The sequence below is a fragment of the Idiotropiscis lumnitzeri genome, chromosome 16 (assembly GCF_059441095.1).
Source record: "Idiotropiscis lumnitzeri isolate Australia: NSW breed Sydney's pygmy pipehorse chromosome 16, RoL_Ilum_1.0, whole genome shotgun sequence".
NCBI lineage: Eukaryota > Metazoa > Chordata > Actinopteri > Syngnathiformes > Syngnathidae > Idiotropiscis > Idiotropiscis lumnitzeri.
The window spans coordinates 3,312,115-3,339,635 of record NC_142406.1 but is presented as its reverse complement, the minus strand read 5'-3'; the positions used below and the strand labels follow the sequence as shown (position 1 = coordinate 3,339,635).

The following is a 27,521-nucleotide window of genomic DNA, read 5'->3' as shown; positions in this document are numbered from 1 at the left end:
AAATATTAAACAGTTTGCGTGGATGAAAATGCTATGTGCATAATTCATTATATCATAAACTTTATATGTAGTACAAGTAGTAATTATATTTATTGCCTTTTTTCAGTGAGCTACTAATCAAAGTTATATAATACTGAGTGTCATAAGAATGTGTCAATTTTTTTTTATATATAAACTTTATTGAGCCAATTAAAAAAAAAAAAAGAGTACAACAATATCACACATTCAGTTACAAATATTTAAATATCTAATTAAAAAAATACATGATATCAGGAAATCCAATTAGTAGATGCATTGGGATATTACTATTAAATAAAATCGTCCCAGAAAAAAAGGATAAAAAACGTAAAAATTAATGCACAGCCAAACAGCCTGAATATTTGTAACTAAAATAGTCAATCATATTCCTGGTCTTACTGTCAATTAATTTGATAAAGTTAAATACAGATTTCAACTCCAACAGGAAAGGTACAAATCTGGGAGGGGATTTTAAAAAAATCAGTTTGTAATCAAATTTATAAGATATGCAAAATTGCTGTCACTTGGCTTAGTATATATATAATAAGTTGGGCGTACATATTTTAGTTCGCGTCCTGATAATGACGTCACTTCTGGAGGAAAATCAGAGGAGGTGGCAGGGGCGGGTCTAGTATGGGCTCGGACCAATCAGCGACTTGTATGCAAATTAAGGCATTCGTCAGCTCGCAGAGGAGCGGACGATTGTAGACGTCGAGCGAAAAAGCTCCAGTCCGGGTGGAGAAGCGCTTCAGTCGGCGAGCAACTCCGTCTGCACGGCTGCGGATGGCTGCTTAAGTCCCTCTTCTTTCTCATTGATGCGATACAAGCGGATATTTATCATTTGTTTTTGGAATCTTCTAGAGGAGCTGCAAAATGAAATATAAAGTAAGTGACTTAACTGCGCCCTCGGGTGTCATGAAAGTGGGTCGATGTCGTCACGATAGATGCAGGCGATGAATTAACTTTTATACCGGGCTCGAACTTTGAGGGTAATTGATCGAATGTGATTATATCCTTCGTGGTTGTAAGATGAAGAACGTGCTGTCACTTTTGCTTCTTGTGCGCTTGTTTGATATGAGACCGTTTTGCACGCACGGACTCCTTTTTTTTTTTCTTCTCCAAATGTGTCGCCCATATTTCAACAGTTCAGGGGCGTAAATAGAGCGAAAATCTTACTGGGTTCACCACACCGCGCACCCGAGACAGATACTGACATTCAATAACTATTTTCTTATTCATTTGATGATTACTGTCATATTATATGATTACTGTCAAATTTATATTAATAACTTGCAACAATGTCCAGGAAAATAACATAAATCTCGAGGTATACTACTGTTAGATGCTAATCTAAATGATGAAATTTGAGGTGTGCTGTACAACCAAATACACACAAACCTTTTAACATGGTTTAACACGCAAGTACTTAATACCTTTTAGTCTGTCTTGATTTATTAAATGTGGTCACTGAACGGGCTTACAATCAAGTGCTAGCACCCCCTTAAAAAAATCGGTCTTTCGTCTCATCTTCTAATTTCATTGGTATTCAACTAAAGAGTCACTTTCCTATTATACTTAAGATGACATCAGTGTTTTGCAACATCACACATTAGCCAAAGCTCAAAGTTCGGAAACACGCCTTCTCAGATAACTGCCAATGCTTGATTCCCATGCTGAAGTAATTGTTTTATACTGCTATAAAATAATCACAAGTTGCAGTTTAAGTCTACAATACCCAACGTGATCATGTGCACGAGGCCTATTTTTTGGACATCCTTAATTAAACGCCACTGACACAGAAAAAAATAAGGCACATCGCTTGATTTGTTTATAAAGCTTAAAATATTCATATGGAGTGGCTTCACTTCCACTAGCTGTGCTGCTAAATATGTGACGCAAGACCGAACTCAAGATTATCAGCTGTGAACAGTATATGTTCAGTTGGACAAACGCTGCCGTTTTAGTGCGGTCGCACGCAGCGCTGGTCTTCATTAGATGACCTCACAGGCTCAACGTACTCTCGGAAGAATCCATCCGAAATGCCGGGATGATTCGGAGACTTTCAAGGACGGACGGGGGTTGCAATTTTGTGGGTTGTTTTCTCAAGTTGCTGTTTGTCAAGCCCCCCCTCTCACCCCCCTGTTGCTCAGTGTCGGCAGGCTCTGTCTTTTTAAAAAAAAAAAAAAAAGGTGGGGGTGGGGGGGACCAGTGGGCGTGCACATGGACTGACTCATTGGTCTGTTAAATATACACTTTAGATCAGGCTCGTGGTTTCAGACGGTGATCTTTGCGAAGGGGAATTTGGATATTTATGAATCAGATCGAGAGAGGCATTTCAAGAGTCTTATCTGCGCGTAGGAAGGAAACTGACACAGTGCGCAACCTCCCTACCGCAGAATCGTGTCTGCACGTCTTTGTTTGCCTGCCTTTCAAGATAGTGAGGCAGCCGGTGCTCTTTACTTATGATGCCCTATTTCCCCAAATAGTGACCAAGGGCGTTGAGTTACTCAACTGCACACAGCAAAAGGCATTTATTTGAAACAGCCGTCTATTCGAGACGAGGCCTTTATTTGTCCAAGGACGCACCTGCCTAAACGGTTTCATTCCAAATCTGTACGGAATGCTCTGTTGTCTATCATTTGCCTGCACCAGTGCAGTTCAGTCAGATTTACAGTAAATTATAAGCATGGAAAATACTTCTAGACCACAAATATTAGTATTTATCACTCCGAATTAACAGAACAGTCATTGCTTTGGCTTCAAGGAATTATGTTGAAATTCGTTGAGGAGTTTCATTTAGACAAAAGTAGTGCTTTGCTTATGACATCTCTAAGAAATTCCAAACCATTTTGGGGGGTTCCATTATGTAACAAGGGGGAAATGAGGGTGGCATTAGGGGGAGAAGGAATGCACCACGACTTTGACGACACATTGTGCGTTAGCCTCCCTGCTGTGTTTATCAGATTTCTTTCAGGTCAGCTGCGGAGGTTCGCCTCTCACATCTCCGTGTTGGCGTTTGATCTCCGTCCCATTGATTGATTGCCTATATTAAGCAAGCAGGGGGGTTGGGGGGGGGGGGTCGCGTTTCAGCTGCAGTTGAACTCGGCGCTGCTCAGTCACTTGTAGTCTGTCAGAGAGGCTTTCCAAACAGGTGCTCAGGTGCGAGGGGAAGGCGTGTCTTCCATTGGTGTCTTAATGCGTCTAATCCCGTCATTGGGGCCGTACGCACGCACTCTGATCTCTCGCGGCATCGGCGAGGTTTGTGGATTTCGACAGAGCGTGGCACCTGTGGTGCGGCCAAGTGTTCAGAGTGTTCTGGTGGAAAGAAAAAAAAAAAATTCCACTGACGCTTCCACAGCTGATGTCACAGTTGCTGAAATAGCTTCACAACCACAGTGATTAGGTGGCCAAAATGTGTTTTCCTCCTTTTTTTTTTTTTTAATGGGTTCAACTTCCAGGCACCAGTCCAAGGGTAAAGAGAGCTGGAGGAGGGCGAAGCAGACATTGTTCAGAGTGGGAGGAGAATCCCCTGATGCTGAAAGGGGCTGCAGCAAATGAAAAGGAGAGGAAGTTGTGAGGGGGGGGGGCGGGCGACGAAAGGGCAAAGTTTGATGTGTTTGGTGATGGGGGAAGGGGATGGGAAGAGAGAGTTTGAGGAGCTCCCTGTGAGAATGAGAACATTCCAGGACGTTGTGCTTGGGAATGTAGTCAAGAAGATTTTTTTTTTTGTTGTTGTTTTCAAGTTGGCCCCTTGCGTTGTTAATGAGTCTGGCAAAGCGGGCGCAGACTTGGGCCGACAGCGGCATTGTGCTCCAAGAGCCCTCCTTCGAGAAACACGTCAATTGAAGAACGAGTTTTGACTGCTTTTCGTCCCCTTAATCTTGATTATGAATTCCATTTTCCGAATCAGATTGGTTTCAAGTTTTTGCTTTTTGGACTTCCCCCCCAATGAGAATGAATCGTGCAAGCCCTCCCACCCCCGCCTGCCAACACCCCCCCCCCCCCTCCGCAACCGCTCACCCCGCTGTGCCCTCGCGCCGTCAGCCAACTTTTAACATTACAAAAACACAAAAAGGCAGATTATATTTTAAGAATGCACAACATCAGCAATCATACTAAGAACAATTTCCACGTTTTACTTTTACAGGCGGAAATAATTATCAGGTACCCCCCGTCCCCTGAAGAATGCAAACGATTTTGCGGGGTCACCTCTTAGGGTGGTGAGCCCCTTGTCGGCGGTTGACCCTCATGGTGGGAAGTAGGAAGCTGAACAGCTGAGATAAGTTATTAATACCGGTGCACCAGTTAGTTCATACGACTGCACTTTTACTTTGAAGCCCAAAAAACTGGTATCGGTAGACTACAATTTTTTTTTTTTGGACATCAATATGTTGGGTTAATTTGACTTTAAATTAACAGGGTTAAAATAATTTTTGATAAGGTGGCTCTTCCCTTCTAGAAAAAGACAAAAGACTGTCGCCTTTCTGAGGGGGGCGGGCGGTAGGGGCAGGCACCGTCTTAGGCCCATTTTTATTCCGCAAGATCTCGGCATAGCGTGAAATCTTAGGGACAGTGCAATGCATTTCCATCTCATTGGCAATTCCGAAATGTAAAACAATCCAATGTGGCCCTGCAGTGATACCGTGAAGATGATTCCAGATTTTGGCTCACGCCCCCTGGAGGGATTAGTTTGTGTCTCCGGGGCCTACCAAGATGCACCCATGTAGCATTTGGCCTCGGAAATAATACGCCTCTTCTCTTACTTGCCTTTTGGCAATATCAACAAATCCTCGTGTTGTTTTTCATTTTGCAGCATTTATTTCTCTATTCCATTTCTGGGGCCGACTTCTGCCTTTGGAACGAAACGAAGGCCATAAAGTTGGCAAAAGACCAGTGTTACTTCAATTTGAGGGACAACTCCCTGCTGCTTTGCAATATTCGGAGAGTCCAAGAACGTCTGGCATATCACACGAGGCGACGCTGCACAAAATGCTAACGCAGCACTCCTTCAGATTCACGGAAATAGATGCACTTTTGAGCGCGGCCCGGACACCTAATTATAGCTCGTGCTTAAAAAGCCTCGTAAGGCAGCGCAAGATGGCAAACGATAAGGCCGGCTGGTCGTAATTCACCTGGATGGCTTGAAATTCTCCAGGAGACGGGAAGTGCTGCAGGCGGTTTATGTGACAAGACATGAAATGACTAGAATGAACGGAAAGGGTTCAGAAGAGTTGGGGGAGTTCTCACTACTAACGTTTTGCAATCGCTTCCTGAGACTGAGTAAAACCTCAAGTGTTGCGCTCAATTCATCATGGTTTTGGTTTACTACTGGAAGTGGCTTTTAGTTTGTAATCGAATGACATCAGTCCAGACCCGAGTGGTCAAAATTGTACCATCACTGTTTTTAACGAGTGTTTCAGGGAATAGCGTGTTTTCCACATACGAAAAAAAAAAAAAACTTGAATTTTCATATCACCTGGGATTTCATTTCCCGAGTCAGCACGTAGTCTTCCTCTTCGCTTCGGCTCGTATTTATTAAAATCCCGCTTTCCTATCTCGACTGTACAGTTAGTTAGGCCCGTAAATACGCAGATAGGCTAATCCACGTGTTTAGTTAGTCTGAAATGTCATCTCGAGGTCACAGTCACAAAGCTAGAATGATTTTTATGGAGCGTTCCAAAGCACGAGTCCGAACCGAATTACAATTTGTTACAAAAAGGGTCACCGTCGACTGTATGTGATGCAGTCGAGGTTAGACAATGTTTAATTTCATGTGCAAAACTGCGTTGGACGTTGATATTATGTTTTCCATCCCATTTTTTTTTTGTCCGCAGTTAAAGGAGCCTGCTATATAATTATGTTCCAACACAGCCACTGGGAGAGGTCACAAAGAGACTATAATCTGGGGGTAAACCTTCCTGAAAAATGTCCAAATGAAGAAATTACCGTGTAGTCCGGGCACTGAACCACTTCCCATGAGTCTTTCGTACCCAGAACCCTTCACACGGCCCATTTATTTGAACTGGCTCTCACCCGCGGCAGCCCTCTCACTCTGAGGAACGACTGGTTAAAAGTCATCAGGTCCTCATTATCGTCATTATCATAATTATTTTCTATATATAACCATGTGAAACCAGGCCGCATGAGTGTGCTGCTTTTTTCCCCGTTCGCCAAAGTGACAGTGGTGGAGTCGCACAGCTGGAATGGCGGGTGTTTGTTTGTTTGTCTTCTTTCATGTCGCGAGGACGCAACTGTCGTAGGGGATTTTGAGCTTCTTTAGTTGAATTCTTTTTCATTGGCCACCCGAAAGAACCTGAACCTCACAAAGAGCTCTCGCTGGCAGCGAAGGTGGGGCCCCTTTCAACAGGCAGTTACGTTACGCAAGGGCGATTTTATTTTTGGATTGGTCAGCACAGGCAGGCGAGCGAGGCCAGACACCGATGGAAAAAGCCCGCGTGAGTCATTGCTGTCTGTGTACGTAGAAAGGGGATCAGGGGAGGGGCGGCGGCGCGGGTCAGACAGCTGGATCTTTAGGTTGTATCCAGTGATCCAGCTGGAGAACCAGACAGTTCCGTTCTGCGGCGGGGAAAAAACGCAAGGCCTCTGAACCAGATGTTGACGTGGGCAAAGGAAAACAAAACAAATTTTACCATTACACCTTCATTTATTTGAGAGACTCGAGATCCAGATTGTTTGATAATACAATACAATACAACTTTATTTATATATCAAGGATCTTACATTGTTGCTGTGGGGACAATAAAGGGACAATAAGAATGACGCCATATGTAAGACTGAGCTGATTCAGGCTAAATATGCAAAAAATATTGAATGCATCATTTGGAACGGTGGACGACAACGGTTTTATAAAAAAAAAAGAAAAAAAAAAGGAAAAAAAAAAAAAAAAGCCGGACCGCTGCAGCAAAGTGGAGACTGCGGAGTACCACTGCAGCCTTCGGAACTTAAGGCGCAGCAAAAAAGTAGCATTAGCATGTCTTTGTTTGGTTTTCAGTAGAGGACAAAAAAGTAGATCTCATTTGAATTTTCCTTTAAATAATACATTCTTCTTCGCATTTATATCGTTATCTTTTTACCGCCTCAGGGAGTCTTATCTGTGCAGCTTCCTGCAGTTTACCAACTGCGGACTATCTTAATGTTGAAGAAGCGCCATAGTACCTCCTCCTCTGCTAACTTTTTAACCAGAAATGCATCATAGTTTTCTTGAGGGAGCAGTAGCACGACTCGCCCCGTCTCTGACCTCTAAATGATAACTTCCTGGAAGCTCACACTCATAGGTGGGAGTCGCAGAAGGGGCCCTCTCCGTTCCCTTGCCTCCCTCCACACCCGCCCGCCGGCTCACATTCAAATGGCAAACACGTGTGTTTACAGCGTGATCAATGGCAGCGGGAACGTCACCGTGTTGTGACTAATGTGTGTTTATGTCAGCGACGTGACGCCTGGTTAATAGTCAGTTTTATCTGCTCAGATTACAGCGGCGGCCACACAAGTCAAGCAAACAAACACGGCAAAGAGAGATGCGCGTTCCCTCTTTGCGTCACATCAGAAGGCACCGTTATTTTCACAAACAACCCGTTTATGCAAATCTTGATGGCTCTTTTATTACATTTCCCATGCTAGCTATTCACATTCGCATTAATGCTTTTATATTGGCTTTTAAATCTAATCCAACCCACACGTGGCGACCGTTTCCTGGGTGAAGGTGTAATAGCGCAGTCATTATTCCTATGAAGCTCCCACTGGAGGAAGTCAGTGAGGAGATTTACCACAACAGATGATTGATGTGTTTGTTTGTTTTTTTGTTTGTTTTTTCAACGACTGATTGATTCATCGTGTTTGCTATCAAAATGGGTTTAAAGCAACAAAGCATTCATTTTACATTAATTAGAACAAAAATTGCAATAATAACGCTGAATAGAATCATAATCGAGAAAAAAAAATAAGAATAACAAAATAGACCAACGGTTAAATATGGTAGTAGGCCTAACATTTTGTTTTATTCCCAAAAGATTGGTTGGAAGCTCCTGCAATGTTCCGCATATCTAAATATGCAAACATAAACACTGTACTTATTGTTTCAACTGTAGTGTATCACACATTAAAAAAGTCAAACCGAAGTTAAATAATTGAAAATAAGAAGCATTAAAAGATTAAATCTAAATACATAAAAATTAAACGCAACCGACGCGAACATTCTACAGTTAATTCAGTTATTCTTTCATGTACCACTAGAGGGAGCCTGTTACTGTTAAGTGTCATGTTTACCACACTTGTCTATAATATTGGTTGACGTATTGTGTAAGTGTGAGTCAATCCTGACTTAATGACCCTAATTAATCATTTTCATCCCGCAGCCACGAAGTAATTTTCCTGTCATTTGCATTTCTTATCGAGACAAATCATGGCGGAAATTGTGCTGAATCAGCATGCATTGTAGATTCCGTTATGGCTATTTCAGACCTAATACACTGTAATAAGCTTTTTTTTTTGGGGAGGAAAAAAAACATCTTGTGAAAAGCATGAGGATTAAATTAAGTTCCATTTTGAGCTATTAAAAAAAAACCCTGTGGCTGAAGTAAACAAACAGGCAAGTTGATGTATGCATTCATCTGCTCTGGGGGCTTGTGATGTGATTAGGTTTGCATAAATGTGTTGCAGAAGTGCACAAAGCCCAGCGTCACGTGAGATATGCTCCAGCTTCCCATTGACCCTGAAAATGCAAAGTACGGAATATGGAAGGAGACGTGTTGCGGATCTGCTTACATCTTCCGAAAGGGTTTCAAGCCATGTCTCGTTCCTTTTTATGCATCAGAGTGCAGACCAAGGCTCGCGTGGGAGCTTAATACAAGTGTTCGGCATTTCCGGAACAATCACTTGTAATTAACAGAGACAAAAGGAGCACACAAAGGAGTCTGGTGCCCGCTGCTCTTGTGTCTGTGGTGAGATTTCTCCTCGCCGCATCAATCGGCTCCACGCTAGCCACAGCAGGGTGACGGTCGGAAGCGCAGAAAGGAGCTTTTCCTTTCCCTCTCGGGATGCCTCTGCCAGGCTACATCAAATTATCCAAACCGGCAAACGGCCTTATTGGATGACGGTGACCTCAAAAGGTCACGATCGAACACGCTGCGGGTCCACCTCGTGAGTGGCTAGGGGGGGGGGGGTCGTTGCAGTACATGTGGGTGTGTCGGGCGTCGACAGTGCACTTGGACAATGGCTGAAGCGGCCAGAAGCACAGTGAGCGATAACGGCGTTAACAAGACGTGAGAGTTTCACATGGGAACTGTTTGATTCAGACCAAGGAGGGTGAAACATGAAAATCAAACTACAGAGAACCTCAAAGCACACTTCCTGGTTCTCACACGGAGCTACTGGCCTGATAACAAGGCAAGGAAATCCTTTATCTGATCAAATCTGAGACTTAATGACAAAAGCAAAGAGTAGTTTACTAGTTAATTCTATTATATTGGAGGAGAGGGCAATAAAAGGACTCTTCTTTTTTTTTTTAATCATTGCGATTTTACAGTGTTTAATTTGTATCCAATTCACAAATGTGTATAACTCCAAGGGGGGCAGAAAATATTCCCAAAGGATGACAATCTTGATGCAGTCACCATTTAAAAAAAAAAAGGCTAACCATTAGTGATGTGTTCATGGGATGAAGACAATCAATTATTTAATCAATAAGTGGAATGGCAGAACCTCTTAGTTCCCCCTGATTTAGTTCACCATCGACATTTTGGACAATTCCATTTGGTGGAACAATTTTGAGAAGTCCCTTTTAGCAACCAAGACCTGACCCGATCAAACAGTTTTTGCGAAGAATGATGATCTCTCGCAAATGCTCTTCAAAATGGACACAAACTGTTGAATCTTGTGAAGTCTTCCCAGAACACTGGAAGCTGTAAAAGTGCAAAAGGTCTCCGCAACTTTGTCCCATATGGACGATGTTGTCAAAGCTTGTTTATGCGCTTAGCAGCACCGAATACCGTGTTTATTAATGTACCGGTATAAAGCCCCATTCATGCTAAGTTGATTCTTTCCAGGCATAGAACGCCCCGAAAAAGGATAATGGTGCATTTAATGTGGCAATTAGCAGCAAATGCCTCCCTAAAACACTGCAACGGACCACTCCGGGGCATCTGCTATCGCCAAAATCTGCCTGTTAGACTCATTATAGCTCAACCCCCGCTGGCCGGAACACGGAACTATGCCCTGAAGCGGGGAGCAAGCTGAGAAAATCCCGTCAAGTTCAGATTTGTTTGAAAGACATCTGGCGGAGAGCTGCGGGCGATTGCCAAGTGGGCTTCGAGTTCATCAAAATGTGAACACCGAGCAAATGCAAGGATGTAGATGAGCTTCAGAACAAAAAGCACAATTGTATTTTTTTTTTTTTTTGTCTTTCCGTAGAACTTAATGGCCAAAGCGTTGTACGACAACATGCCCGAGTCCCCGGAGGAGCTGGCCTTCCGGAAAGGGGACATCCTGACCGTGATTGAACAGAACACCGGTGGCCTGGAGGGCTGGTGGCTCTGCTCCCTGCACGGCCGCCAAGGCATCGCCCCCGGCAACCGCCTCAAGCTGCTCATCGGGCCCAAGTTCGAAGCCCAGTCGCCGGCCGCCGGCGCCGCACAGTCGCCCCTCCAGAACTCGGGCTTCCAGCAGAAGTCTAGCTCGGGGGCTCAGGGGCTGTACCAGGTGCCACCTTCCCTGCAGAGTCCACAACAGCAGAGCATCTACCAGGTGCCCTCCGGGCAAGATGTCTATCAAGTGCCACCGAGGAGTACACTGGCCGCTGATAACACACCTAGCAAGGTGAGATACTCGCATGACCTTTCCTTTAACAGCAGATTAACTTAACTTAACCAGAGGGATGAAAAAAAAAAAAAAAGCCATTTCACAATGCACGTCTAAACGATCAAGCCTTCAACAACAAAGCGTTTGAATGATCAAAAAATAACCTCAAACTGCTAAATAGCAAAGAAATATGTCACTAAAAATAAATAAATAAATTAATTAATTAATAGGAATCAGACCTACTCACTTTGTAAGAGAGGGCAGGTTAAGACGCTGTGCAAGGGCAACTAAGCCATCTAGTGGTGAATGGTGATATTACAACAAAGTTTTATTTTATTTAATTTTTTTAATTAACTCATTCATTACCAGTGCAGATAAAATGACTGTACATTTTGACGTCAATATCCGTCATTGGTAACGAATAAGTTTGAATCAATGTACTTGCGTGGAGGGGGTAAAAAGTGGGGAATTTTGTTGCTATGGTACGACATGCTCGTGTGCTGTCCGTCGATTGTCACTGGAGTGAGATTGGAAAGAAAAAAAAATGTTACTGTCACAATTTAAAACCATGACTAACCCGCCCGGAGACAAGTTAGATCCAGGTGGAATATGCTTTGAAAATTAACAACAATTGTACTGGAAAAGGAACTTAATGATGACGAGCAAAGATTCATGCGTTAAGAATACTTCAAAACATTGCCGAACATGCTCGTATTGATCCCAAGAGGCTTTTCCGTGGGATCGGTGCCGATTTAAAATATCAAATGGTGGGCGTGGCCGTCACTTGCATGGGTGGCTATACAGATGCAATAGGACATGACGTTTGTGCACTCACAAATGTGCTCGACTCCCATCGTCGAACAAGTCCAAGGCTGATATGTCAGAGAGATTGCGGGCCGGCGATGACAAATGTGGACAGGGTGTGCCGGGCCTGGTGTTTACCACAGAGCAGGGTAGTGTTTTTGTGCAAAGACTTTCGCCGTGCAAGGGCGCATTGTGTGCAGCAGAGCCAGTTTAAGCCACAGAGGCCCAGGGAATCGGTTCAGTGAAGGGAAAAGCAAAACTGCACAAAGGCATTTTTTTTTTTTTTTTTTTGGTGGAGCCCAGCTGCATTAAAAATAGTTTTGTTTCTGCATTTAATTGTTGGGTTACGACTCACTAGCAAACACTTAGCTTGCTCACTGACGGTATAGCCACTATAGTTAGTCATAGCTTTACTTGTTTTATTGCTGGTTTTTATTTATTTCCCCCCCCCTCACAGCATATAATTTTTCTTGCGCTCCTCCAAAATATAGCGTATACATAAAAGTGAATCATTGTAATGAAAAAACGCTAACTGCTAAAATATAAATAACTGAGAAACTATTACAATATAGGTAGCAATGCAGGAATAGTGTCGTTTACTTTTGACTTTCATGATCCATCATCCATGCGTGGGAACATTTTGTTCGTGTGGTGGTGACAACAAAACTGAAATTAACGAGTTGCCCTGTGATTGGCCGAAGACCAGTCCAGAGGCTCCAGCGCACCCTAATTACGATAAGCGCTATAAAAAAAATAAAAAAAAAAAACGCATGGGATTGTGCACCATTTTTGTTAACCTGTTTTCAAAAATATCACGCACCCCCCCCAAAAAAAATTCCGAAAAATAATCTAATTGTGATTGGTGACTATTTAGCCAAAAAAAAAAAACCATTGACTCAAAGCAACACGGTGTGATTGACGGACACGACGGACCATTCTCCTATTTTTCTCACTCCGGCACTTCAGGAGACATATTAATCATACATTGAATGAGCTTTGGCTGCCCGAAGCGTGTTTTCCTTTCATGAACAAATTAACTTTGGTTATCATTCCAATGAGCCCAGGTGAGCGCTTTAGTGTGTAAACACGCGATAAAGACGGGGAGAGCCACGGGCCGACAAGGGGACCTGTCAATCCACCGACACGTGCAAAAAACAAAAAAAAAAAAAAAAAGCAGTCTTATCAACCTAATTTCCTCCGCAATGTTTAACATACTCGCATAAAAGGATTTGATGGCAGCACGAAAAACTAAAATGCGCTTCCATCGACTGTTTTATGCTGTGATCATGTCATTAGGGAGCTTATAAAAAGCCTCGGATGAATAATTTTTCCTTGTCAGTGGCGGCAATTTTTACCATAATGGAATTTGATTTTGTGCGTCACATGCAAATGAATTTTCTCCTCGGGGTTCATTTGTGCATTGTTGGGAATGCAGACAAGGCGCTGTTGTTTTGCAATGACGTCTCGCCGTTGGACACGAGCACCAACAGGCTACGTCTTTTTTTTTTTTTAATTGCTGGTGATGCCAAAAAGCACGAGTTGTTTTTTTGGGCGGCTTTGGTTCAAAAATTCCTTTTTAGGTCTGCTGTTGATGATTTAAAAATCGATGAGTGCGGTAAGAGTTATTTTCCAAACGTATGAACGGTCCAGCGGTTGCCTTTTAGTGTAACAGAAGACGAGAAATGACAACATTCCTCACGTCAGGGAAGGTTTAACCTCCAAATCACCTTCATTTCGCTTCTATTTTCGGTTTGTTTTTTTGGCAGTCACGTTCAGATTTTGGCTTCAATCGGGATGTCTGAAACCACGGCTAGGAAAACAATAAAAAGTCATCGTAATGATTTTTTTTTTTTTTTGTCTTCAGCAAGGGACCAACAGCAGTGACAAGCATGACTTTATATACGTTTATTGGAATCAAGAGGGAATTTAAAATAAATTATTACATCATATCGTTCATAATAGTTATTGTAATAAACTCGAAACCTGACCGTTGCTTTCCGATGTAAAACTAAAAAAAAAAAATAAAAATCAAAGTGTAGCTAAAATAAAGCCCTACAAATTATTTTGAAGGCTGAGGTAAAAAAAATATCTGCAAGCGTGGATCGTGAAAATGCAAGACGATCTTTATCGCAACCGAGCAACAAAAGTTCCGCCAAGACAGCTGAATCTGCTTCGTCGTTGCGCCAACTGAGCTGACGTTCACAAGTCATTTTCCATTTCACAACATGCTCGTTCGCAACTTCGGTGAAGCAACAGTTGAAGATCCACCATCAGTCGGTGCACATGAGCTTAAGCGTTTCATGACAAAACTTTCCATGTTTTTACAAGATTGTTGTTGTCCAACTCCAACTGGAAGTCCAACCACATGAAATGGACTAAATAAGCATGTGAAGCGCATCCTAATTGAGTAGTAGCGATCCGACGGAAATAAGTTGACTTCAACTTGTCCGGCAAACCGCCGTTGTTTATCATTTCCTCCAGAATTTGTCTTCTGGTCCGCACGATGCAGCTCCACATTGGCAAGCGGCGATTTTCTCTTCATGTGGCGCGGAGCTTTGGTGGATAAATGCGCGCTGGGGTTTGGCCCGGGCGTCTCCCTCGGTTTTGATGTCTCGCCCTGTCCTTGACTGACCCTCGTCAAGACCTCACAGCGGGGGACCCACGTGACGTTTGGGACTCTGGGGTGACCCAAAGAGGAGACGCCATTGTGCGACTTGGGTTTTTATTCCTCCGTTTCCTCCTTGGCGTCGTGAAAGGTGTGTCTGTTTCACGCCACCGTGCCTCTCTGACTCAGGCGCTGAGGTCATGCTGTTCAAAGATGGGTTGGGTTCAGAGTTCAAAGACCTCGGCCAAGCGTCTTATCGACGCCTACCAGACGGCCTATTCATTCCTCACTTCCTGCCCTCAAGAGCACCACTCCTTATATGGGCATTTCCTGAAATTCTCCGACGTCTTCAAGAGCGACGGGACGAAGGGACAAATCGCGCCGATAGTTGTTTACGGCCGACGAGGGTGCGTCGTTCACCTCGATAAAGCGCCGTTTGGTAGTGGGACAAATGGCTCGCTTGTTTGCCGCCATCATATTTTCTCAGGCCAGTCGTGCGTACGGCGACCTCCGCCGCTGACTTCGGTCTTCCTGGAGCACGCCGGCTCCTTCTAACGCTCGCCATTGTTGCCGCGGTGATGAATCGCTGGCCCATGAGAAGTGACCGAGGGGGGAAGCTCATAAATCAGTTGTAGCAAAAAAAAAAATAAAGAAATAAAAAGTCATCTGCGGTGTGGTTTGCATACCGAGAGGACTTTGCTCCTTGAACGTTGAGAGCAGCGCTCCTCATAAATGAGTCATAAAGCAAAGCGAGTCTGGATGACAGGAAATGCTTTGCTGGAAAATGTTGGCAATGCAAACCGTGATTGGACCCATCGGGTGTCTTGTCTGTGCTACGGCCGACGAGTCCGCCGACCACTTTAGTCGACATGCGGTTTTTTACTCTGAGCATGTCACAATGATAGCATTACAAAGAGTTTTACACGCTCGTCCGTATTATAGTTGTCCATTCGGCTTTGCACTGAAGGATCATTAATCTGTCCCATTTTCTGCTGGGAAGGACATTTTCCCGGAAACTAAACGCCCGCGTGTCATCTTTTAACATTCCAACGGATTGAGAAATCGCTTTGATCCGAGCGGATGAAAGATGATCCTTAATTTGCGCCGAAATCAGGAGCTCCTCCTCATTAAGTCGCCTGCCTGGTTTTTTTTTTTTGTTGTTTTTTTTGCAGCTCCGGGATTAAATACTTCATTACTTGGAATAATTGGTTTTGCGAGTTTAAGGCAAATCGGAGAGTTGGTGGCGGAGATGTCTTTGTACAATGATTCATCAAAGCAAAAAACACTCCCTACATTTCGATCCGCTCTCACATAAAAGTTCCTCTCTTACCAAACAAACTGACGTCATTGTCTGCGCACCATTGTGCGTCTCCAAGCTTTGACAACACCCAAACCCCGGAAGTGTCATTGTCGCCATCTTTTGGCGAGCTGTCTAATTAAGGGCTTGGAGATTTATGTCGGCAAGCCATTATTGAGAAAGGAGGGCTGTCTCCAAAGCCAATGAACAAGTGTGATATGATGTCTTCCTGTTCATTTGAGCGCACTGCTTCTTTATCGCGAGAGATCTTTCATTACGTTGATTTATAGCGCGAATCTGGAGTTAGACGATAAAACGGCACGTGTGATCCAGGGCAAGAACTGCGTTTTGTTGTGATCGTTTTACCATCGCAAAAGAGACACGTCAGGATTATGCATTGCAGCTAAACAACCACAGGGGAAAAAAAACAAAAAACATATTGTTTGACTTTCAGCTTAATCCCTTTAAGAACGGCAAATAAAAAAAAAAATCCTTATACAGCACTGTAGATTTTAGAGATTGTATTTTAGCAGATCAGGAGAAGCTTATCCAAGCTTTTATCTCCAGAAGACTTGATTATCGCCACTGCCTTTTTCAGCTCATTCAAAACAAAAATAAAGAGATTTGAACATATTCCTCGAGTTCAAAAGACTCAACACTGGCTGTAGAATATATTTTGCATGCTACTGGTCAATAATTCACCGAATGGCTCAAGTCTTGAATACATTAAAGACATTTTCATGGATTATAAAGCCGGTAGAATTCTGTGGTCAGCAGACACGGCTCAATTAATGGAGTCCAGAGTTGAAAGCAAACATGGTGCATCAGCATTTTGCCGTTTTTTTTTCCAAAATCTTGCTCCCGTGCTTCTTTTAGGAAGTTATTTTTTTATTTTTCTAGTTTGCTTTTTTTTTGTTTATTTATTTTTATTTATTTTAACAAGAACATAACCAAGTAGACAAAATCAACTTGGTTACAAAAAAATAGCTTTTTTTTTGTTGTCTTAAATGTATTTGCCCTCAAATGATTTGAAATCTCCCTACCTTACCTTGAGTATGAAAAGCGCTAAATAAATTAAAAACGCCTTGCCTTATGTAGTGGCGTGCATTAATAGGGTCAAACAAATTGAGGGAATGCACGCATGAACAACTGGTTCTTGATATCCCGACCGTTTACGCACTAAAATGTGCTGTCCGTAAAATCCCACAAGTTTTACAACAAGCTCATCAAGCAGTTGTTGACGCTCTGACGACACCACTCCAATAACACAAAATGTCCTACCTGCCAAAACCTGAGCCTGCCAGTGTGCTAAGCAAACAGCAGGAGGCCCGTGACTCACTCGGCGCCGCTCATCGGCGCATTAGCGACCCATCGCTTTGACTCCTCCATGAAGGAATCCGTGCAGCCTATCACCTCACCGGGAGCAAATGTTTGTTCGGTTGCTCGGGAGGCTTTTCATGATGTCATCGCCTCGACTCGGGGAAAAAAAAAAAAAAAAAGGGTGTCATCAGCCCCACAAAAAGCACCAAGCTCATCGGAGCCGGTCAATATTTACAAAGCAGCAATTATGACAGTGGCCCGGCCCGCCTCGGCGCAGCGACGTGCTGGGTAAACAAGAGGGAGGAGAAGAAATGAGCATATGCTCGGAGGCGATGACGCGCACCTGTGGAAAAGGTCAGTGAAGGCCTTTCGCGGACACCTTGCTGCCATCTGCATGCGGCAGCTGAGTCCAGATATCCTCTTATCGCCAACGCACACGTTCAACCCGCAGGGCTGCGCTGACCTTTACAGTCGCTCTCTCTTGGCATTTACTTTAGCGACGATTCCACCAAGCAATTTAGTTTCCCTCTCAGCAGTGCAGTCGGGAATGGCAACAAATCTTGCGATGTGGAACATGATTGGAGTGAGGTTAGCGCGTCTGGATTTCTATATCTTGATTGATTTCAGATGTCGGAAGAATCAAGATACTTGAAGTCACTTCGGTTTTTTCAGCTTCCATGTTCCGTTCCGTTTGGAAATAAACTACTCGATGCCGTTGTGTCCGATTACATGCAGCGGGAGTCTATGACCGACGAAAAGCAGCAAGTCTATTTATTCCTCCGCTGGTTTATTTCGGCCTCGGTGTACGTTTCACTTGCCGCCGCATGCGTGGACGGGTATGCTAGCAATGAACACCTTAAATCACCTCAAGCTCGTTCAAACCCGACTGATTAGAACCATATGAACGTCGCTTTGGACTCCAACGTTGAATGGCATTCCTTTCCATACTGAGCAACATACTCCTATTTTCCATTCCTCACTGTTCCCTCACCCCCCTCCCGTTGACATTTTTTTTTTTTTCACAAATCTCTTTAACAGACCAGTCCCCCTCAACCCGATTCTGCTTTCCCTGAAACATTAATCCCCGTTCTGTGCTGGCTGAGCTTTTCTTCATTATCAGAGATGCCATTTGGCTCGTAAGCCAGCTTTATGATGACTCAAGAACAGTGGTGGGAAAACTATGGCCCGGGGGCCACATGTGGCCCGTTAAACGTTTTAATCCGGCCCGCCAAACTTGAAAAAAAATTAAATGAATAAACCTTGTCGATGTTATTTCTAAATACTCTGCTGTGTCAAACAGATATTTTGTTGTAATGCTTTTGTTCATTTTCATTTAAAATTAAATGTTTTTTTTTTATTCTCCGATGAGGTGAGGTTACCAAAACACTCCATCCATCTGCTCCCTCTGTCAAATTTTAGAACCCATTGTGGCCCGCCAATCAAAAAGTTTCCCCACCTCTGCTCAAGAAGAATGGAGACTATGAAGAAACCTTTCCCACTGCTAACATTCGACCAATTCCTATTTTCCAAACCCAGTAAGGAACCTTGCTCGTTCCGGTGAGGCGACGGTAGCAAGTGGGGGTGGGAAAAAAAAAAAAAAAAGCAATTGTGGGCCCAGTAGAAGGACATTCCCAGAATTCCTCCGTCTGTCTGACGCAGCGAGGAGGTCTGCAGCTCGGCTTTTAGGGGGATACGAGACAGCAGTGCGGGGGGAGGGAGAGTGGAAAGAGTGGGATTAGGAGGTGTGGAAGGACTGATCAGCACTGACGGGAAAAAGAGCAAAATAGAGGATTTAACGATAGAAAAAATAAAATGTCACTGGTCCAAGAGAAGCCAGCAGGATGATTTTCTTTCCAAGCAGTAATCGTGTCATTTTGCTTAAATCCTGTCTGCAGCACGTTAAATAGTTATTTGCGTTGATTCATCCATTACAGTAAAGATTTAAACGGGTTTTCCATGATAAAAAAAAAAAAAAAAATCTAGTTTAATATTCTCTACGTTTGCCTGACTTCGATGCAAGGCCGTTTTAGTTGACTTAAGCCTGCCGATGCGTTTTTACCTCATGACCTTGAACGGGATTAACCATATAGAAAATAACGGGATGCCGTTACGCGAACATGACCTCATAATACCATCTGAAAAATGCTCGGTAATGACTTACTCATGTTGGTTGGAGGCCGTTTTTTGTTTTTTTTACCATTTCAACCGACCGTGTTCAACACAGAACTGACATTTGACGGAGAGATCTGATAATGAGTGCTGGCAGCGAGCACACGGTCGGCATCCTAAACCTCCGGGTTAGCACGACACCTAATTGACGTCCTCGCAGCGGCTGACTCACACCAATTTCCGTGACGCTTGTCAGTACCTTTTATGACTTCACTTTTCAGTCCTTTACATACGACGCCCATGTTTTCCACCAATAACGTAAAAAAATTAAAAAATAAATAAAAAATATGACGGCTATCTACTGAAACAGACGCACAAAAGTTTGATTCTGGGTGGCATTTTTTTTTTTTTTAAAGACAGCAGCTCTCATTGTTTGCTCTTCTCCCTGTTGTGATTGCACAGGTGGTGACCCCCACCCGAGTGGGACAGTCGTACACCTACAGCCCAGGCCAGCACAACCAGCAGGACCTCTATGATGTCCCACCCAGTAGATCGCAGGGGGTAGGTGTCCAGTTCTTTTTAGACTCACGCACAGTTAGACTTCTCTAACAATAATCTTGCGTGGAGAAAAAAAAAAAGTCTGCCAGGACATGTTTGGGAATCTTTGTTTATAGACGTACAATATGATTCATACTTTTGGTTTAATCTGAAAAGAACATTTTAAAGTCTCTTAATTGTGTTTCCAATGCAAGTGACCATCTGGACATTGTGAATGATTATTTTAAATTGATTAATCGTATTAAAAAAAAAACATTTTCTGGAAATTGTGATTGATTATTTTAAATTGATTAATCGCATTTAAAAAAAAACATTTAACTGTCAATCTCTTAATTTAATTATTGTGCATTATTCCAAATTAATAGTGCAGAAAAAATATTTTGATTCAATTACTGGTTTGGTCCATAAAATATGCAAAGCTGTTGATCATCGTTTTCCGAAGTAAAAGCAAATATTTTAGTTTGAGTCAACACAAAGTCTGCTATCATGCAAGATGACAGAAATCAGAGAATATTTAATCTGAATTAAAAAGAAATATCAAAATTTGCAATTTATGATTGCAACACTAATATACATATGCAAACACAAACAGGGTCCTTGATTTTTTTTTTTTTTTTAACTAACCTAACCTGCTAATGAAGAAGCAAAGCCGTAATCGTGTATTAAAAAACACTTCAAGGACATAATCAAATGAAAAACAGTAACAAAACAGCACCAATTTTTTTTTTTTTTTAAATTAGGGAATCTCCTTACCTTGACTCCTTAGTTTGTCGTACACACGCCATTCCCTAAATGCTGTTCGTCGAGACTGCGGTGAACGGAAGACTCCCTATATGAGAAATAATTGACCATTTTAAAAAGACACTTCAGGGCAATAACGCTCCATTAAAATTGAAGTCAAGTGACAACAAGTCAGAAAATAAAACTGCAAACTTTGGAGAACATATGAAAACTAACAAACTGACGACACAATGAGGCACACCTGGACAAGACGAGTAGCCGGAGGGAGATGAGTCATGTTTTTTTTTTTGTGATTAATTCATTGTAGATTAATGGCTCGACCCAGCCTAACGTAATATAAAAATATATTTGAGAATTCGGTTAAATCCTGATTTCTTGGAAGGCTAAGAAGGAAATTTCAATAGATTTCTAGCATTTTTTTTTTTTTGCCTTTCCTAAAAGCAATTTTGTGCTCCCTTTTCAGGTGTATGACGTTCCACCGACTCAAATGTTGGGCTCACCATACCCCGCACAGCACGGAGCTGCACGAAACCAAGACATCTACGACGTCCCCCCGTCTCAAGCGGACCACAGGACACAAGGACAAGACGTTTATGACGTCCCTCCTTCATCACAAGCGGTAATAAAACACTCCAATCAAGAGGAGAGCTCACTATTTGCGTTCGCGAGGAAGGAAGAGCGCTTGAAGCCATGATTTGACGTTATTGAGACAGTTCCTGCTGTTTGTCACAATTGGCACGGATAAATTAATAATACGCTAAATGATGACATTCTTGCGGTGGCGCTTTGCCTGCCAGCAGAGTTGAACCAAAGCTCCATCAGTGTGGTTAATTCCGTCTGAAGCCTCCATGGGAAAATCCAAAACAAAACTCTTTTACTTTCCACAGCTTCTACGTTTTCGTTTTTTCAGGCAGGCGTCCGACAGTTTGTTGCTTCGAAACAGAAATATGGCGGGTGTCGTTCCTAATTAAAGTTGAGAAGTGAATTTCATACCTTGCCTCCATTTAAATTCCCCGGCATGCATTTGAAAGTTGAATAAATACATCTTTATCGTAACCTAAAAATCATGCCTGTCCTTGACTTTCAGGTCTACTCGGTGCCACCCTGCAGAGCCAACGCCGCCCAGCAGGAGAGCACCTACGATTTCCCGCAGCCTCTCAAACAGATGCAGGAGGGCATCTACGACGTCCCCCCGCCCACTCTCGCCAAAACCGCGCAAAATGCTCAGTCCGTTTACGACTTCCCCCCGAGCATGGAGCCTGCCGCCCATCATCAACAACAGAACAGTAATGAGGGCATCTACGACGTACCGCCGACAGCCCTTCTGTCCGTTGGCGCGGGCTCACCCAGCGACGTCTACGACATCCCGAGGGGCATGCAGCTTTCCCAGCACCGAAGTTTGCCCGCCGACCGGGACAAGGGCGTATACGACGTGCCCGCCCAGGAATCGCGAGCCGTAGCGGACGTGACCGACGGCGTCAACCGCTTGTCGTTCTCCAGCACGGGCAGCACGAGAAGCAGCATGTCCACGTCGTCGTCCTCGACGGGTACCGGCTCGGAGGGCCGCTTGGCGCTGGATGTGGACACGGCGGTCCAGAGGTTACACCGTCTGCAGCAGGCTGTGGAGGTCTCGGTCGGGGCTTTGCATTCGATGGCGGCATCCCCTCACTGGAGGACTTTTCCTTTCATGGAGCGCCACGCCAACGACGTCCGCACGGTTCTGGACAGAATCCGAGCAGGTCTGGGGGACTTTATCGTATTCGGAAAAGGGGCGGCGGCCAACGCCACGGCCCTTTCTGACTCCGCCCTTCACAGCAAGCTGAGGAGGCAGCTGGGTCGCCTGGAGGATTCTCAGCAGATCCTCCTGCAGGTCTACCAGGTCTTGGAGAACAGCAGCTGGGCGCTGAACACGTTGACCTCCTCCGCCGCCGGCAAGCATCACAACAAGTGCGACGAGCTGGACCGCTTCGTCATGGTTTCCAGAACCGTGCCGGACGACGCCAAGCAGCTGGCTTCCACGATAGGGAACAGCGGCGAGCTGCTGTTCAGACGGACGCACATGGAGGGCTCCTTCTCGAGCGGGAGCACGCCCGACGACAACATGAGCCACCCGCTCACCTCGCCCTCCTCGGACAGCGACACCTACGGGGGGCAGACCAAACCGTTCCCGGTGCCTTCCAGCCAAGACAAGGACAACATGAACCACAGTGAGAAGTGTGTTAAAAGCTGGATGGAAGACTACGACTACGTACATCTGCAGGTAAATCGCACAGCTAGAACGGCGATATTGCGACAGTGGCGACAACGCTAACGCTAACCTTCTTGGAGTTTTACGCTATACTATACTTCCTCGCATATGTGAAAGGAGAACCCAAGACGTGGATAGACTTTCCAGCCATTTATTGAATGTAAACAAAGTAAAAAACAACAGGAACATGGACACCGAAACAGCTGTCGACCACAGCTCACACTCACACAGTTACAGATATCACAAATCACGACACCAGGCCCCGCCTCTTAACTCATTCGCTACCATTGACGGAAATAGACGTACTTTCATTTTACCTGGGCTGGCAGTGAATGAGTTAAAGGCACATGCATGGAGACAGACACTACCATCACCTATGTATCTTCTAGGACCAGACTGATATTTGGAATAAAATAACTTTTTTTTGGTCCTCAACGCTTACAGCAATAAATATGAATTAAAGGCAGAACATTTCAGAAAATTCTGCAAAAATTGGCAGATTTTTTTTGGGGGTGGTGATTGAAGGTTGGAATGTCATCTTGGTTTTATGTTGCACTGCGTTCATGTATATATTTTTTTTATTTTTAAAGAGCCAATTTTTGGCTTGTCCTTGGTATTTTTTTTTTTTTTTTACAAATTTTATGCGACAATAATGACAATTGATATTTAATGCTTTTTCCTCACATGCCTGTGCTCTACTTTACAGGGCAAAGAAGACTTTGAGCGCCAGCAGAAAGAGCTGCTGGAGAAAGAAAACATCATCAAGCAGAATCAAGCTCAGTTGGGCCAGGAGCAGGTGCGCTTTGTAATTCTGTGAAGCACATTGAGTTATCTTGGGAAACTCACAAGAAATAAAGCTGCCCTCTCGGGGCGTCCCGAGTTCAGAAGAGCCTAATGTCGTCCCTGTGATTTTCTCCAGATCAACCAGTTCAAGAAGCTCGAGCAGGAGGTGATCAAGCCCGTAGAGAACGACATCTCGCAGTGGATGCCTCACCAAATCCCGGGCAGGACTGCCACCCCGCACACAGAGACCACGCCGTCCCCGCCCGCCTCCACGCGCACGTGCACGCGCGATCGCCAGCTGCTGGGTTTCTACTCGGAGCAGTGCGAGCAGCACTTTGTCACGCTGCTCAGCGCCGTGGACGCTTTCTTCAGCTGCGTGAGCGCCGGGCAGCCGCCCCGCATCTTCGTGGCGCACAGCAAGTTCGTCATCCTCAGCGCGCACAAACTGGTGTTCATCGGCGACACGCTGTCCCGGCAGGCCGCCGCCCCCGAGGTGGCCAACAGGGTGATGAACTCCAGTAACGTGCTGTGTGACTTGTTAAAAACGGTGGTGGGCGCCACCAAGACGGCGGCGCTCAACTACCCCAACACGGCCGCCATCCAGGAGATGGTGGACAGAGTCACTGACCTTTCACACCACGCACAACAGTTCAAAGAACAGTTGCTTCAAATGGCCAAATGGTGATTCCTCTTTCCTCCACCTGTTGTATAAACTTCATCTTGTGTAAATATTTGCTCGATTTTTGTTTCGATTGTTTAATGTGGACATTTTTCATAACATTCCAGTCATATATTATCAAGCACCTTATGTTCGTTTCACCCATAGAGTGTTGTTGATGTGTCGTACTGCTGGATGTGCGACGGTAGATTCTCAACTATGTTAATATCCGTGTGTGTGCGTGTGACTTTACGGGGGAGATGGGGTGGTTCGCCACAGATAAAGTAAAGACTTGTTCATAACCATGACTGAGTGTTTTTGTTTCAGTACTTTCCACACGTCGAAATGAAATAATTGTCTGATTTTTTTTTGGGGGGGGGTCTTTTGTTTTTAAAAAAAGGAATCCTAAGAAGGAGTGCTATCAACATCAATTGGCGTCCAACTACTATTTTTATGCGAATGAATTGAAAAGTCTTTACATTAACTATGTCCAACAGATTTTAGATGAGATCACAACAATTTGTAGGCGGTTCCTTGGAAAATGTGACATTTTTTGTTCCGTTAATGTATTCGAAAGAAAAGAGTAAAAATGCACACACCCACGCGCACACACTACTAAATACTATTTCTACTACTAATGATAAATAGTTTGCAAGTTGTTCAAATGTAAAATTGTTACACTGGTCATTCATTGTATTACATTATTTCACCATCAAAAGCACATTTTACAGAAGAAAAGGACTGTTCAGATGTTTCGGGCGTCACCAATATTTGATTGCTAATTATCAAATCATTGAATAAGGTACAAACATTTTTTTTGTCTGTGTGATGAAATAATTTGGTAGTTTGCTAAAAAAAATTTTAGACTATCAATTTTTGATAATTTTACACTCATCCTTTGGTCAAAATGATTACAATTGAAATTAGCATCATACAAATTTCACGTCATATTATTACATATGCATCATAATTTCATTGATATTATTTATATTTTAACAACATATTAAATTTGAAATCAAAAGTTGTAGAAAATAGTGACAACCAAATTTAAACACTTCAATTTATGTTAATAAGGGACTTGGTGGGGAAAAATAACCTAAAAAGTGAATTAAAAAAAGCACAATTCAACCCATGGCGAGCCACAAAAAAATGATGTGGTGGGTTGGATCTGGCCCGCAGGCCTTTAGTTTGACACCTGCAGCGTAGGGAAGTATTTTCTAGGAGATGGCCCGATTTTATTCATCCGTTGTTAAACCGGGTAAGGCAATTAACAAGAGTTTCTCGTTCCCAATGCCAACCTGGAGGCAGCTTGAGGTTCAAGGATTTCAACCGGCAACCCGTTCTACCAACTGACCCACGGCCCATTTTGAAGGCAATGTGTAAAATGATTATGTTTCCATTCCCCATCGCGACCAAAACACACAAAGAGCTATTCGTAGCTTCTATTCTAAAAATAACGAGTTATTTTTAACCCCGATGGCACGATTTCTCACTAAACGGGGGGTGTGCTGTACTGGAAACCAGCGGATCCTGAATAATTCCTCAGCGTTCCCGTGGAACATTGGATGTGACAGAGGGCAACGAGGACATGATGTGTTTTGTACGCGTTCTCGGAGCCGTGAGAGAATTTTTTCCCCCCTCAAAATGCCATAACACATTTCGTCCCGCGCAAAGACGCTCTTCACGTCGGGCATACGCGAGGAGTTTTTCCTCCATCTCCACGTCATTAACGAGCTGACACAGAAACATCCTTTTCACCACGACATCGTCACTAATCCCGCTAAGTTGTTTCATTTTGGCCTCGGTGAAATAGAATGTCTCCCCGAAGAGGGGCTGCTCTATAGATAGATGGGACACACAGCGAGGACCCTCGCACCCCCCCCCCTTTCAGGTCCCAATCAGAAAATCTCATTAAACCTTCTTTTCAGCTCGCAAAGGCTGGCACCGCATGCCGGGCAATTTGTTTTTATTATCTCCCGCATTCCTGCTCGCTTCACTCCGGGGAGACGAGAAGGAAAAGGAATTTGCAAATGCAATCACTTTTTAAAAGGGCCTCTCCGTGGAAGTAAATAGGAATCGGAAGATGTCAGCTCAATTCGGCGTGAGGAAAGCCGGATTCGGTGCTGATTTGCTTTGCCGAGGGAAGGAGCGGCCATTTTATTGCCTGGCAAAGTGTCATATTCCCCCCAAAAAAATGCAAAACAATCTAGAATAGGAGATTAATCCAAGCTTCGCGTTCATTTCCCAATATTTACTTATTAGGATGAATCTCAGGCTGCTGGCTTAGCAACCACGCGCATAAATAAAAACAAATCCAAACTATTTTCCAGTGCTTAAGCGATATGGCAGAAGTCAGCCAATTAATTCGATCGTAAATATGTCAAGCGGGATGCGACAAGAAGACAAACATCAAGACCACCCTTCCTGTCCCTTATTCAAATTAATTTCATGTGGAATATTTGACGAAAAGAAATGACAGTGCTTTTCAATTAAATTCAAAGATGTCGCCAAGCCAAATCGGCGAAGAAAAATAAGTTATTGAAGACAACAGCATTGGTAGACACAAACAAAGTTCACGGACGCTGGTGAGTACAAATAGTACATTTCAAACTTGTATCGATTCACAAATACCCAATACCAATTGCCCAACATTGAAGAATCAGAATACGAAATAAAATAACAGTCCCCAAAATGAAGATTTAAGGCAATATGAGGAAACAAAACACAAACCACAACAGGAAATGTGACAAAACGAGCTAAACGTGACTTGCAACAACAGAACACTGAACCAAAACAGAGAACTATTTTTAGTTTTATTTTTATGCTTGGTTTCTATTAGCTTTAGTATTAGGTTTTGTTTTTCACTATGCGGAGTATTTGACGGGTACGAGATTGAAAACTAAACGACAAACATAGATAAAAAGGAAGCGCATTTTCACTGTCAGTCGCATTAGTTACTTTTACAACCTAGATTATTTTTTCTTTTTAAGCATTTTGGTTTTCATTTTGTTCACATAAATTTATTTTCAAATCTAATAACCTTGCAGAACACAAAACTAAATCTAATCTAGTGAACACAAACACAGATAATGACATGTTGACTGTCAGGCAGAAGTGCTAAACATTTTTTTTTTTTGGGGGGACAGCTTGAAATGAAAAATACAACAATGAACAAATTTCAAGTGAGCTTCATAATTATAATGTAGCTTCATTATTTGTGCATTCATTGTTGGATTTATTGACTGGAAGAGAGCACTATGGGGTCATGTCAGTGAATCAATGCTGTTATTTTAGTCCTGGCTGCTTAGAGTCAATCGACGCCAGTTTCTGTCCTTCAACGAGTGTGTTTGTGTCACCACGAGCCACAGACCAAACATTACTGACCTGTCTCTCTCTCTCGCTCTCTGTTGTGCAGCAGTTACACAACTCGGCAAGGTACTGCAAAAAAAAAAAAGCTGTCTGGGGCTGCATTTTGTTTGATTCCGATTGTCGGCTGCAGCCATGAGGGGAGTGTCGACAAACTGCAGAGAGACGGCAAACAGGTGTAAAGGCTGATGAGATGGAAATT

General features: G+C 43.6%; 2 protein-coding genes across 2 annotated transcripts in view; one reads left to right on the top strand and one right to left on the bottom strand.

Annotated features, from left to right (window-relative positions):
* Window positions 1-27,521, bottom strand: part of LOC148320869 (uncharacterized) — a 58,563-nt gene that overhangs the window by 30,602 nt on the left and 440 nt on the right. Inside the window, exons 2-3 of the mRNA XM_088318677.1 lie at window positions 27,338-27,474; window positions 20,277-20,352 (exon numbers count right to left, since the gene is read on the bottom strand). The gene's annotated coding sequence lies outside the window, so the exon portion shown is untranslated. The remainder of the gene's footprint in view (window positions 1-20,276; window positions 20,353-27,337; window positions 27,475-27,521) is intronic.
* On the top strand, window positions 738-24,261 carry LOC148320870 (enhancer of filamentation 1-like). The gene is made up of 7 exons (XM_088318678.1): window positions 738-903; window positions 10,444-10,848; window positions 19,428-19,526; window positions 20,728-20,883; window positions 21,352-22,524; window positions 23,219-23,308; window positions 23,432-24,261. Exons 1-7 carry the CDS (start codon window positions 892-894, stop codon window positions 23,978-23,980), a joined length of 2,484 nt encoding a protein of 827 aa, XP_088174804.1. The 5' UTR covers window positions 738-891; the 3' UTR covers window positions 23,981-24,261.

What these genes read in the sequence shown, in the direction of transcription:
- LOC148320870 (XM_088318678.1), top strand. An exon ending in CACCCAGTAGATCGCAGGGG is followed by an intron (nt 19,527 to 20,727) that starts GTAGGTGTCCAG and finishes CTCCCTTTTCAG; the next exon opens with GTGTATGACGTTCCACCGAC. An exon ending in CTCAGTTGGGCCAGGAGCAG is followed by an intron (nt 23,309 to 23,431) that starts GTGCGCTTTGTA and finishes GATTTTCTCCAG; the next exon opens with ATCAACCAGTTCAAGAAGCT.